The 14,079-nt window shown below is 40.8% G+C and overlaps 1 protein-coding gene across 1 annotated transcript in view; it reads right to left on the bottom strand.

Moving 5' to 3' along the window:
- Window positions 1–3,283: 3,283 nt before the first annotated feature.
- TEX11 (testis expressed 11) overlaps window positions 3,284–14,079 on the bottom strand; it is a 348,927-nt gene continuing 338,131 nt past the window's right edge. Inside the window, exons 28-29 of the mRNA XM_060003090.1 lie at window positions 4,322–4,486; window positions 3,284–3,461 (exon numbers count right to left, since the gene is read on the bottom strand). Coding sequence (XP_059859073.1) covers window positions 3,399–3,461; window positions 4,322–4,486 — 228 coding nt within the window. The 3' untranslated portion in view covers window positions 3,284–3,398. The remainder of the gene's footprint in view (window positions 3,462–4,321; window positions 4,487–14,079) is intronic.

Genomic DNA, 14,079 nt, shown 5'->3' with positions numbered 1-14,079 from the left:
AGTGTTTGTTTGTTGCATGAATGCATGAAGTTGTGGGTAGGACTGCAAGGCCTGTCACCAAGCTTTGTCTCAGCCCTCCCCTATTCACTACGTCTTATCACCTATTTGGATAAAGACATTAGATGGCGCACTGATCAAATATGCAGATAATGTGGGTCTGAGTGGGATAACACTGTAATAAAGATAGACACTGTATCCAAAAAGAACAACTGGCGAGAGCAATTTAATAGTGATAAATGCACTTAAACAGACTGGAAGTAAAAGCTGAGACATCAGTTAATAGCAGGATGTATGAAAAGAAGACTTCGAAGTTTTCATTCATTCTTTTAACCAATGTTTGTTGAAAGTGCCAGGCACTGTGCTAGACACTGGGATATACAGTGGTGAGGAAACATACTGTCTGCCCTTCTGCAGCTTAAAGACTATTGAGGGAGACAGATGTTAATCAAATCAGTCCACAGGGAAATATATGTTTATGAACTATGAAGAATAAAACAGAGCACCAAGAGAGCACATGACAAGAGAACCTGACCTTGTGGAGGAAGGTTTCTCTGAGGAACTGACCCTTGAGCTGACTTCTCAAAACTAAATAGGAAAAACACCAAGGTGAAAGCAGGGGAGAGTAAACAGTAAGTCCCATGAGTCAACAATATGAAATGCCTGCTTGAATGGAATGTGGTTCCTTGGCCTTCCCCTTGGTGGGGGCTCAGCGAGGGACTCAGCTTGCTCACTCCCTGGGCTGGAAACTCGGCTGATGACTTGGCCAGTGTTTGCCAGGGCTTCTCGGCTGAAGGGGTGGCCCTCATGGTCAGGATGGTGGGGTCAGGACTGAGGCATGACTGGGAGATTATTCTCAAGCAGGGAGATGATTGAGCAAATAAGTGAATATTTGAGGTTAATAGGAGCCAGATTTCTCAATGTTGGAAGAGATAGTTGCAAATATGGAAAGGGAGGAAGGCTAGAATGAACCCTCTGGTGTTGGATTGAAAATGGAGGTATCAGTATGAACTCGGCTTTATGTATACATATATGCACATATAGATATATACACATCCACACATTTCCTAACTCTGTCCACTGAGAGGCTCTAGAAACAATGGCACCCCAGTAATAATGAGTACACCTAGCACCCAAATCTTGGATACTACCATTCTCCATTAAAAGGAATGAGGGCTCCTTGGAGAAATAACTGATTCCAGTGCAGGAGCAGGGAAAGTACAAGATGAGCCTGGAACATCTTACTATGTCACAAAGTAAGGAAGTGTTCAAAGAATGATGGGGACATGTCAAAAGGACATAGGAGCCAGCTTTGAGCAGCAAAATAGTGGATTATAACTCATTGAATAAGATCCATTAGTCTGTACTAAAACATATTTTTAAAATATGAATAAGCAGGGGAGAAGAAAATGCTCTCCCTAACAAACGCCAACTAATAAATGAAGACAGAATGATGGAAATTTAAAAATCAACATTTAGCAACCATCACAGTAAAAAGGGATTCCAGCAAGAGTCATCAATGGATGCTAAAACTAGTGAGTGGGAGTTCAATGAGGAACAGGATATTTGGTCTCAAGGTGTCTTCCACAAAATACTTCCTAATTACTTATGAATTACTAATATGGTAGACACCGTCTTAACTTGAACCATCAGTGGGACAAACTGACATTGTCTGTCTGTTGGTATGATGCACTGAGAAGAACACATCTCTTCTGTGGCGTGCCTACCAAAAATGCGTAAATTAATCATTAGGAAACACCAGAAACACAGAAGTTGAGGTTCATGTTACAAAGTTAACTGGCAGGTACTCTTAAAAAATGTCAAGGTCATGAAAGATCAGGAAAGACTGAGAAACTGTTTCCATTTGCAGGGGACGAAAGAGACATGACATCTAAATGCAACTTATGATCCTGAACTTATGAAAGACTTTATTAGGACAATCAATGAAATTGGAATGGAGCCTGTGGATTAGATGGTAGACTTGTATCGTTATTTTCTAATTTTGATGGTTGTACTGTGGTCGTTTAGGACAGTGGTCCCCGACCTTTTTGGCACCAGGGACCGGTTTCATGGAAGACAATTTTTCCACGGATGGCGGTGGGGGGCGGTGGGCGGGGAATGTGAGCAATGGGGAACGGCAGATGAAGCTTCGCTTGCTCGCCCACTGCTCACCTACTGTTGTGCAGCCCGGCTCCTAACAGGCCGCGGACCAGTTGTGGTCTGCAGCCCGGGGATTGGGGACCCCTGACTTAGGAGAATAGTATCCTTGCTTTTAGGAAATACACAATGCGGCATTAAGGGGTAATGGAGCAAGAAGTCTGTAAATTAATCTCAAATGGTTCAGAAAGAAATACACAAAGAGAGAATGATAAGGCAATGTGGTAAAATGTTAACAAATGGGGAATCTGGGTAAAGGGTATGTGGCAATTTGCACCTTTTCTGTAAGTATGAAACTATTTCAAAATCAAAAGTTAAAAAATGTTAATACAAATCAACAGGGAGAAAGAAGCCAGTGTCATCTTACGGTACACTAATGCAAGTCTAGCCAGAATGAGGCTGCTGAACTCTGTGTGGGTCAGATCTCACTGGAACATGGGCCTTAGCTCTGGGAAAGGTGAGGTGACTACATCATATGAGGAACAGCTGAGGGGGTCTGAGGATGTTTAACCGGAAGACAAGAAAGTCAGCAGGATGGGGGAAAGAGGAAACAAACTTGTTACAGGGAGACACATTTCTGTTCAGTATGAGGAAGGGTATTTTACCAATTAGCAAAAAAAAGGCAGATTGCGTTGTCTCGGGAGTTTGTCACAGGCTATGTTCTGATACAGACTGCACAACCAAGTCTCAAGGATGTCATCGATTTCATGAAATCTGATCGATGCTGGGCCCAAAGACCACTAAGGTCCTTCCGATGAAGAGTCTATGGTTCTCTGTTATCTTCAGGTATTGCGAATTTCAGCACTTCTCTAATAAAATGCAACCTGTGTGGGACTGGGATGAACATCCCCTTTTGGTCACATGGGGCATGAATCAGCTTGCTCTCACATGGGCTATTTCTGTGTGTGTGTGTGTGTGTGTGTGTGTGTGTGTGTGTGTGTGTGTGTGTGTGTGTGTGTGTGTGTGTGTGTGTGTGTGTGTGTGTGTGTGTATAAAATGTTCCTTAGCTCCTTAGCACTTTGGAAAAAATCATTTGTCCCCCAGAAATTAGCTGGTCACAGCACTAAAAGTCAAAATGCTTTTATTTTAGAACATGTCATTTAACAACATGAAAATAGGGCAGGAGAAAACAGAAACAAAAACTCAAGAGTAAGTTTGGTAAGAATTTAAACATTCAACATCTCAGGAACACACATCTTCAAGTCACTGGCAGCTTGCTCTGTTCCAGCAGTTCTCACTCTTCATTAACAAGTGGGCCCTTTTTTATTATTTAATGTTTCCAGAAGCTCACTGTACAGAACATGAATCTGGGAAAGAGAACAGCAAATAGATTTCTTGAGAGGAAAGGAAATGTGGGAAATCTTCCCGGATCCATGGTGATGGCATGAGAGACCTGAGGCACCACTCTGGGAAGAACATACAGTACTCACCTGGGGAAAAGGGATCCCATGACACTAGGTCTGTTCACCAGAGATAAGCAGAAGAAGGGAGGAAGTACTTAAAACATAAAAGATCCTTTGCTCTTATGTGATACAAAACCTTTTTCTCTATCAAGCCTCTCCTCGTTAGCTAAGGGCCCAGAAGTCTGCTACTCAGAATAGTTCCTGGGCTTCCCTGGTGGTGCAGTGGTTGAGAGTCCGCCTGCCGATGCAGGGGATGCGGGTTCGTGCCCCGTCCGGGAAGATCCCACATGCCGCGGAGCGGCTGGGCCCGTGAGCCATGGCCGCTGAGCCTGCGTGTCTGGAGCCTGTGCTCCGCAACGGGAGAGGCCACAGCAGTGAGAAGCCCGCGTACTGCAAAAAAAAAAAAGTTCCTGCAGAAAATGTCTTTTTAAACACTCATTGTTTGCACAGAGGCTGGTCCTTCCCTACGTGCACTGGCATTGACAGGGATGCATCTTTCCAGAGCCCACTCTTGGCATTCTTCTTAATTAGATTCCATTTTCTATTCCTAAGTTTGCCTTGTTCACCATTCTTCCTGGTTTTCACTATAAAAAATTACTGTTTATAGTCCCATAACTCTTGCACTTTTGTGGAACCACTGAGAGGAACAATGGTCAAGATCCTTTCCTAGTCAAGGAAGGTAGGGTTGTATCCTTAACGAGAGCTATGTAGAACCTCTCTGTCCCTGAGTCATGCCATCCACCCGTAGCCCTCTCCCTCCTCACCTGAGTTTCATAGCTTCTCTTAAGGGAGCCAAGGTGGTCAAGGAAACGCAGTGCCAGGCCACACCACTTTTCACTAGACGTATACTTGTTGCTGCTGTACATAAATATTCCAATATTCCAGGACTTGATCATCAGCCAGAGAATCTCCATTTCTGGGTAGCCTTCCTGAAATCCAAGAACAGTGGGTTTACAGTTATTACTGTCACAATCACTGTAGCCCTGACTCTATGAGGGCTGCATCCCAGTATTATTAAACAATGGGTGCTCTGCTGACACTGAGGAAGGAGCCCGCGGCCCCCACGAGCAATCCTGTGCTCCTGGAGAGTAGGAGGAGACCACCTTGAAGGTCTGTCAGCTGTAGGATGCTCCATAGCAAGACCTCATGAAGTGACATATACACTAAAAAAGCAATGAAGCCCTCTTGCACTGAGTTCTGTCTTTCTGAAGCAGGAGAAAAACCTGTATCCTGTTTGGGGCTTCCCTTGTTGCTGTCCTCAGTCGATTATCTCCCCAGTACCTATCTCTAATTTTCAGAGAAGGTTGTGAAGCAGCAGTGTTATTGAATCTCTTAATTTCCTTGACCTGAATCAGTCTGTGTTTGGAATAGAAATTATATTAATCTTTATTTTTTGCATATGTATAGAGAGATTTATTTTAAGGAACTGGCTCACACAATGTAGGGGCTGGCAAGTTTGAAATCTGTAGGGTAGGCCAGCAGGCTGTAAAATCAGGTAAGACTTGATGTTGTGATCTTGAGTCTGAAATTTGTAGGGCAGGCCAGCAGGCTGGAAACTCAGGCAGAATTTCTGTTAGAATCTTGAGGCAGAATTCCTTCTCCGGGAAACCTCAGATTCCACTTTGAAGGCAAAAACTGATTATGGAGTGTAATCTGTTTTATTGTACTTCAAGTCAACTGATTACAATTTAAAAATGATCTTTAGTGTTGACAGTATCTACCTTGCTATGAACACAGGGCACATTTCTAAGATGGTCCCTTTGTCTTTTAACATGGCTGATCACAAGATTTTGCAATAGCAAAAAGGATTAGTCTAAGGACCTACTTTTGTCGTTCTTGTATAGGAGATGGACCACAGAGGGAGCACTTGTGTGCTCCTTCCATGTTAAAGTCCTTCATCTACACAAGAGGTCTCAGGCCCTTGAAGGGGGATATGTGACAGAAGACCTGGGCAGCAGGTTGTTGAGAGTGTCAATGACATTGTCTCAGCTGTCCTTTCACCCATGTGGATCTATAAAAAATTACTATGCATAAAACACTATGAGAATGAGGGTGCTAAGAGTGACAAGACAAAGCTCTTATCCTAAATGATACATAATGCCTCTGGGGAGACAAGGCATCCACGTATAAAGAGGACCACACCAGGAATGTGATTAAGGGCTAGTCAGAGTGACACAGGCATTAGGTGCTCCAGCTCAGTCAAACAAATGAGCACTGGGCTGGCACAGTCAGAGGTCTAGTCTCTCTGCTTGAAATGCCAGTCCCCCACCCAATCTTTATCCACTTGGTAAACTTCTACCTTTTCTTCAAATTAACAAACGGAGTTAGTTATTCCTTTCTCTCTGTTGCCACAGCAAGCTTTACATTCCTCTAATACAACTTATATCACATTGTTTTGAAACTGTGTATATATATATCTCCTCCAGGCTGAGCTCCTTGAGTACAGGGAATTTTTCTTCTTCATTTTTGTATCCTCAGAGTCCAACACTGTGCCTGACACATAATAAGGGTCCAACAGATATTTGCTGAATGAATGAATGAATGAACAAATGAATTAATATCCAGTTATTAAAATGCTACCTCCTCATTCAGGCTTTGCCTGACTCTCCACAATTTGTTATCTGTACCACTTTGTTCCTATGGCACTTTGTTCACGGCACCTATTGTCTGTCTCCTTCACTAGGCTGGGAGTTCCTTAAAGGCAGAATGTCATCTACCTTTGCGTATTCACAGCCTGACACATGACCGTGTTGTGATTTTAACTGAATGACTTAACAAATGACTGAACAAACAGACATGATCTTAGAGTAGATGAGCAGGATATCTAGCTATAGAGAGGTTATATGAAATGTCCAGAACAGGCAATTCCAGAGAGACAGCAGATTGGTAGTTGCCAGGGGCTGGGGGAGAGGGGAATGGGGAGTGACTGCTAATGGTTATGGGGTTTCTTTTTGGGGTGATGAAAATGTTCTGGATTTGGATACTGGTGATAGTTGCAGAATTTTGTGAATATACTAAAAACCACTGAATTGTATACCTTAAAATTGTGAACTTTATATATGAATTGTATCTCAACTTAAAAAATATATAGAGAGAAAGAGAAGGGCATTCCATGTGGGCAGAACAGAATCAATAAAGACTCAGATTGTGCTTGAGACTAAGCACGTCTCAGGGGAACTAACAGTCATTTGGCCCAAGCAGACAACTGATATAGGGAAATTAATGGGAAACAGGACTGGAAATGTAGGATGGGGCTACCTAAGCACTTCCTAGATGCTTTTCCTTAGAACATTAGTGTCATGAAAAATGTTAACAGATGGTGTATAAAAATAGGGTTCTTTAGTCAAATACATTTTGGAAATGCTGCATTCTATATACAACCTCTTGGAGAGTTTTAATGCACATTAGTTCATTAAAAGTTTTAGGAACTTTTACAGTGAAGAAACCATGTAACTTTGTTTAATCCAGAGTATGTAGATCATTTACTAACATCTTGTGGAATGTAATTTGTGAAACATCGGGCTGGAGTGTTAAGGGTTTTGCATAACAGGCCACAGATTTTGGGACTTATTCTGCTGGCAATGAGAAGTTACTGAAACTTTTTGAGAAGGAAAGTTATATGATGAAACTGGAGTTTTAATAAGATTGAAATGCCAGTGGTGTTTAGAACAGACGTGAGTGTGAGAAAACACATACAGCGAGAACTGTTTAAATGGACTTGTTAAGAGATGAAGAATGAAGTGGATGAGGGTCAGAAATAGTGACAATGGAAATGGAAAGATGTAAGAAACACTCTAAAGGAAGAATCAGTAGAACTTGGTAACTGATTTGATATGGGGAATGGAAGATAGGTCAATTAAAAATGGCTCTGAAGTACATAGTTTGAATGGCTGAGAGAATGCTGATACCACTGAAAGAAGAAATTGGAAGGAAATGTTTCTGGGGATAAAGGATCAAAATAATGTTAACTTCTATTTTAATCATGTTGAGATTGAGGTAACTTTGGCGATATCATGTGGGCTGTTGCAGATATGGACTGGAACTCAGGTAATAGTTGAAAAATATCAATCCACTTAAAGGACAGAGTATAGAATATGGAGAAGGAAAGAGTAGAGAATATTGGAAATGTTCATAGTTGGGTGGCAAGAGGGAAAAGATAAAACAGAAGAGTGATGAGAACATAAAGGACAAAAGAAAAGACAATTTCAATAAGGAGGCAGTGGTCAATAATGAAGGCCAGGGTAAAGAAAGAGGCCATCAAATTTGTCTAGGAGGTGGTAATTAGTGGAGTACTGTGTGGCTAGCAGTACAGAGAGTGACGGAAAGAGTGGCTCAAGATGAGGACAGACAGGTACGCAGGACCTTGTAGGCCATGTTTAGGATTTTGGTTTTTAAGAGCAATGAGAAACTACTGAAGAAGATTAAGCAAGGTCACATATATTCTAAAATTTAAAAGATCACTCTGGTTGCTGGATGGAGAAATGAAGAAAGCAAGAGATGCAAGAAGACCAGCTAAAAGGTTCCTGCAGTAGCTGAGGTAAGAGATGATAACCTGAACTAGGTTGGTGATGGTGGAAGATGGGGAAAAGTAAATGAATATACGATATTTAGGAGGCAGAATTGACAGGACTTAGTGATAGATTAGAAATGGGAGTGAGGGAGGAATTGAGGATGACTCCGAGATGTTTGGCTTGGGCAACTGGAGGAGTGATGGTGCCATTCAATGAGTTAGGGAACTGGAGGAGTTTTATTTTCATTTGCGTTAGCTACTCTCATGTCCAGCACTGCTCAGGAGAATCACTCATCTTCAACGAAGAAATGCAACCGTGCAGCTACTCACCCCAGTGCAACATAGGCTTGCCTGTAGTAACATACAAATCAATGCCAGCAAGTAGAGATGTTTGCGCTTATGATTTTCTGGGGCTCATATTTGAAGCCAGTTTTCTCTGCCTTCAACATCTTAATAAACATGGCAGTCATATAACAGTCTAACAAAACTGTACGTGTTTTGGAACACAAATGCTGTCTTTTTAGGCTCTCTTCAGGGTTACTGAAGTGAATATTGTGTACATCAGCTTTACTGAGATATAATTCACATACCATACAATTTACCTACTTAAAAGTGTACAGGGCTTCCCTGGTGGCGCAGTGGTTGAGAGTCTGCCTGCCAATGCAGGGGATGCAGGTTTGAGCCCTGGTAAGGGAGGATCCCACATGCCGCGGAGCAACTATGCCCGTGAGCCACAACTACTGAGCCTGCGCGTCTGGAGCCTGTGCTCTGCAACAGGAGAGGCTGCGATAGTGAGAGGCCCGTGCACCGCGATGAAGAGCGGCCCCTGCTTGCCACAACTAGAGAAAGCCCTTGCACAGAAACAAAGACCCAACACAGCCAAAAATAAATATAAATAAATAAATAAATTTGAAAAAAAAAGCATCCAAACCATGAAAGTTGCTAAAAAAAAAAAAAAGTGTACAATTCAATGGCTTTTAGTACATTCACAGAGTTCTGCCACTGTCACCACAGTCAATTGTAGAATATTTTCATCCCCCTAAAAGGAAACCCCCATGCCCATTTGCAGTCACTCCCCATCTCCCCAAATAACCCCCATCTCTGTCTTTTATAGATTGGCCTATTCTGGACATTTCAGATAAATGTCCAGAGTCACACAGTATGTAGTCCTTTATGACCGGAATCTTTCACTTAGCATAATGTTTTCAAGGTCCATCCATGTTGTAGCATGTGTCAATACTTCATTCTTTGTTATGGCCAATTAATATTCCACTGTATGGAAATACCACGTTTTGTTTATCCATTCATCAGTTGATAGACATCTGGGTTGCTCCCACTTTGGGCTGCTATGAACATCTGTGTACAAGTCTTTGTTTGGCATTTGTTTTCATTTCTTATGGGTATATACCTAGAAGTGAAATTGCTGGGTCATATGGTAACTTCACGTTTAACTTTCTAAGGAACTTAGCCAGACTGTTTTCCAAAGCAGCTGTACCACTGTACAGTAACATGGTGTATGAGGGCACCAATTTCTCCACATCCTTGTCAATACTTGTTATTATCTGTCTTTTTCACTACAGTCATCTTAGTGGGTGCCAAGTGGTAGATCACTGTGTTTCGATTTGCCTATCTCTGATGACTAATGATATCAAGAATCTTTCCATATGCTTACTGGTCATTTGAATATTTTCTTTGGAGAACTGTCTACTCAGATCTTTGCCCATTAAAAAAAATTAGTTGTCTTTATATTATCAAGTTGTAAGAGCTCTTTATAGATTCTAAGTACAAGTTCTTTAACAAGTATATGATTTCCAACATTTACTGCCATTCTGTGGGTTATCTTTTCACTTCTTTGTTGGTCCTTCACAGAAAAGTTTTAATTTTGCTGATATCTAATTAATTGATTTTTTATTTTATTGCTTGTGCTCTTGGTGTCATATCTAAGAAAACACTGTCTAACCCAAGGTTACAAAGATTTAAGCCTATACTTCTAAAAGTCTTCTTATTTTAGCTTATGTATAATTATAGTTTTATAATTTTAGCTCTTTCATTTAGGTCTTTGATCCATTTCGAGATAGGGGTCCAAACTTCATTCTTTTCCATGTGGCTACACACTTGTCCCAGAACCATTGTTAGAAAGACTACATTTTCACATTGAATAGTCTTCACAATCTGGTCAAAAATCAACTGACCATAAAGGTGAGGGTTTGTTTCCGGACTCTTAATTCTATTTCACTGATCTCTATGTCTATCCTTATGTCAGTACCACACTGTCTTGATTACTATAGCTTTGTGGTAAGTTTTTTTTTTTTTTTTTTTTTTGGCGGTACACGGGCCTCTCACTGCCGCGGCCTCCCCTGTTGCGGAGCGCAGGCTCCAGATGCGCAGGCCCAGCAGCCATGGCTCATGGGCCCAGCCGCTCCGCAGCATGTGGGATCCTCCCGGACTGGGGCACGAACCCTGTCCCCTGCATCGGCAGGCAGACTCCAAACCACCACACCACCAGGGAAGCCCTGTGGTAAGTTTTGAAATAGACAATGCAACAATAAAAGTTTTAATTACTTCATATAATTTTATGTGTTTCAAAGAAGCTAAGAGAAGTAAAGAATGAAAGTATATATTTATAATTTGTTATATTAACTTTCTTTCTTTTTTTTTTTTTTTTTGCAGTACGCGGGCCTCTCACCGTTGTGGCCTCTCCCGTTGCGGAGCACAGGCTCCGGACGCGCAGGCCCAGCAGCCATGGCTCACAGGCCCAGCTGCTCTGCGGCATGTAGGATCCTCCCCGACCAGGGCATGAACCCGTGTCCCCTGCATCGGCAGGCGGACTCTCAACCACTGCGCCACCAGGGAAGCCCCTATATTAACTTTCTTATTTACCATTTCTGGTTCTTTTCGTTTCTCCCCATGGCTCAGAGTTATTCTCTAGTGTCATTCCTTATTCCCAAACTGGCTCCCACCTTCCTTCTTTGTGCTGTTATTTTTATATTACATTTTATACGATAAAAGCCCAACAAACAATTGTATGTTTTATACATTTGCTTTTTAAATAATACAAGAGAAGAAAGGAAAAGAAGTATGCATTTATACTGTTGTATAATTACCTAATTACCAATGCTTTTTGTTTCACTTGCTATCAACCTAAAGAACTTCCTTTAGTATTTCTTGCAGGCAGGTCAGCTAGCAAGAAATTCTCAGTTTTTCTTTATTTGTTAATATCTTCATTTTTGTGAGATAATTTTGCTGATTATAGGATTCCTGGTTAGCTGTTACTTTTTTCCTATCATTCTGAATATGCCACTGCCTTCTGGTCCCCACTGTTTCTGGTGAGAAGTCAACAGTCACTCTCTTTGGGGTTCCTTTTTTTTGTAACCATTTTTAAAAATTGAAGTGTAGTTAATTTACAATGTTGTGTTAGTTTCAGATGTACAGCAAAGTGATTCAGATTCTTTTACATTATAAGTTATTACAAGATATTGAATACAGTAAGTCCCCTACATACGAACGAGTTCCATTCCGAGAGTGTGTTCCTAAGTCCAACAAAGTTAACCTAGGTACTCAACTAACACAATCAGCTACATAGTACTGTACTATTATAGGTTTATAATACTTTTCACACAAAATAATACATAAAAAACAAACAAAATAAAGAAAACATTTTTAATCTTACAGTACAGTACCTTGAAAAGTACAGCAGTACAGTACAACAGCTGGCATACAGGGATTGGCATCGAGTGAACAGGCAAGAAGAGTTACCGACTGGAGGAGGGAGAGGAGGTGGGAGATGGCAGAGCTGAAGGATCATCAGCAGTAGGAGACGGAGGGCAAGCTGCAATTTCACTCACGCCTTACATGATTGGACATGCAAATCCACATTTGCATCTTTGAAAGTTTGCAACTTGGAGGTTTGTATGTAGGGGACTTACTGTATAGTTCCCTGTGCTATATAGCAGGTCCTTGTTTATCTATTTCATACCTAGTAGTGTGTATTTGTTAATCCCAAGCTCCTAATTTATCTCCCCCCATCCTCCGCTATCCACTTTGGTAACCATAAGTTTGTTTTCTAGGTCTGTGAGTCTATCTCTGTTTTGTAAATAAGTTCATTTGTATCATTTTTTTAGATTCTACATATAAGTGATAACATTTGTCTTTCTCTATCTGACTTACTTCACTTAATATGATAATCTCTAGGTCCATCCATGTTGCTGCAAATGGCATTATTTCATTTTTTCTTATAGCTGAGTAATATTCCACTGAGTGTGTATATGTATGCAAATATCACACACACACACACACACACACACACACACACACACACACACACACACCATATCTTCTTTATCCATTCATCTGTTGTTGAACATTTGGGTTGCTTCCATTTCTTGGCTATTGTAAATAGTGCTGCTATGAATACTGGGGTGCATGTATCTTTTAAAATTAGAATTTTCTCCAGATATATGCCTGGGAGTACGATTGGTGGATGATATGGTAACTCTTAGTTTTTTAAGGAACCCCCATACTGTTTTCCACAGTGGCTGCACCAATGTACATTCCCACCAACAGTGTAGGAGGATTCCATTTTCTCCATAGCCTCTCCTGTATTTATTATTTGTAGACTTTTTAATGATGGCCATTCTGACTGCTGTGAGTTGATACCCTGTTGCAGTTTTGATTTGAACTTTTCCCAATATTTAGTGATGTTGAGCATCTTTTCTTTTTTTTTTGCTTAATAAATATTTTGAATGATTTAATGCATGAATATGGAGGAATGAATATACAAGAAAGTAAACATGACATTTTAGTAAAGAAAAACGTGAAGAGACTGAAAAGAAAAACACACTAAAATAGCTATAAGTAGAATATACTACCCTACTGAAAGACAATGATTTTTATATTAATAGAAAAAAGTTCACATCTGTTGTTTCCAAGACATGGCTCTTCAGACAAAATTGGAAAAGTAGTGCGATCCCATGCCATGAAAATCAACAAAAAAGAGAAAACATTAACTGGGAGAAAAGAATGTTACCTTTTTTCTTTTTCTTTTTATACAGCAGGTTCTCATTACTCATCAATTTTATACTCATCAGAGTATACAAGTCAATCCCAATCTCCCAATTCATCACACCACCACCCCCAAGCCCCCACGGCTTTCCCCCCTTGGTGTCCATACGTTTGTTCTCTACATCTGTGTCTCAATTTCTGCCCTGAAAACCAGTTCATCTGTACCATTATTCTAGGTTCCACATATATGCGTTAATATACGGTATTTGTTTTCCTCTTTCTGACTTACTTCACTCTGTATGACAGTCTCTAGATCCATCCACGTCTCAAAAAATGACCCAATTTCGTTCCTTTTTATGGCTGAGTAATATTCCATTGTATATATGTACCACATCTTCCTTATCCATTCGTCTGAGGATGGGCATTTAGGTTGCTTCCATGAACTGGCTATTGTAAATAGTGCTGCAATGAACAGTGGGGTGCATGTGTCTTTTTGAATTGTGGTTTTCTCTGAGTATATGCCCAGTAGTGGGATTGCTGGATCATATGGTATTTCTATTTTTAGTTTTGTAAGGAACCTCCATACTGTTCTCCATAGTGGCTGTATCAGTTTACATTCCCACCAACAGTGCAAGAGGGTTCCCTTTTCTCCACACCCTCTTCAGCATTTGTTGTTTGTAGATTTTCTAATGAAGCCCATTCTAACTGGTGTGAGGTGATACCTCATTGCAGGTTTGATTTGCATTTCTCTAATAATTAGTGATGTTGAGCAACTTTTCATGTGCTTCTTGGGCATCTGTATGTCTTGGAGAAATGTCTATTTAGGTCTTCGGCCCATTTTTGGATTGGGTTGTTTGTTTTTTTAATATCAAGCTGCATGAGCTGTTTATATATTTTGGAGATTAATCCTTTGTACATTGATTCGTTTGCAAATATTTTCTCCCCTTCTGATGGTTATCTTTTCGTCCTGTTTATGGTTTCCTTGGCTGTGCAAAAGCTTTTAAGTTTCAT

This window comes from Delphinus delphis, chromosome X (assembly GCF_949987515.2).
Source record: "Delphinus delphis chromosome X, mDelDel1.2, whole genome shotgun sequence".
Taxonomy (NCBI): Eukaryota; Metazoa; Chordata; class Mammalia; order Artiodactyla; family Delphinidae; genus Delphinus; species Delphinus delphis.
This window is presented reverse-complemented; position numbering and strand designations above follow the sequence as displayed.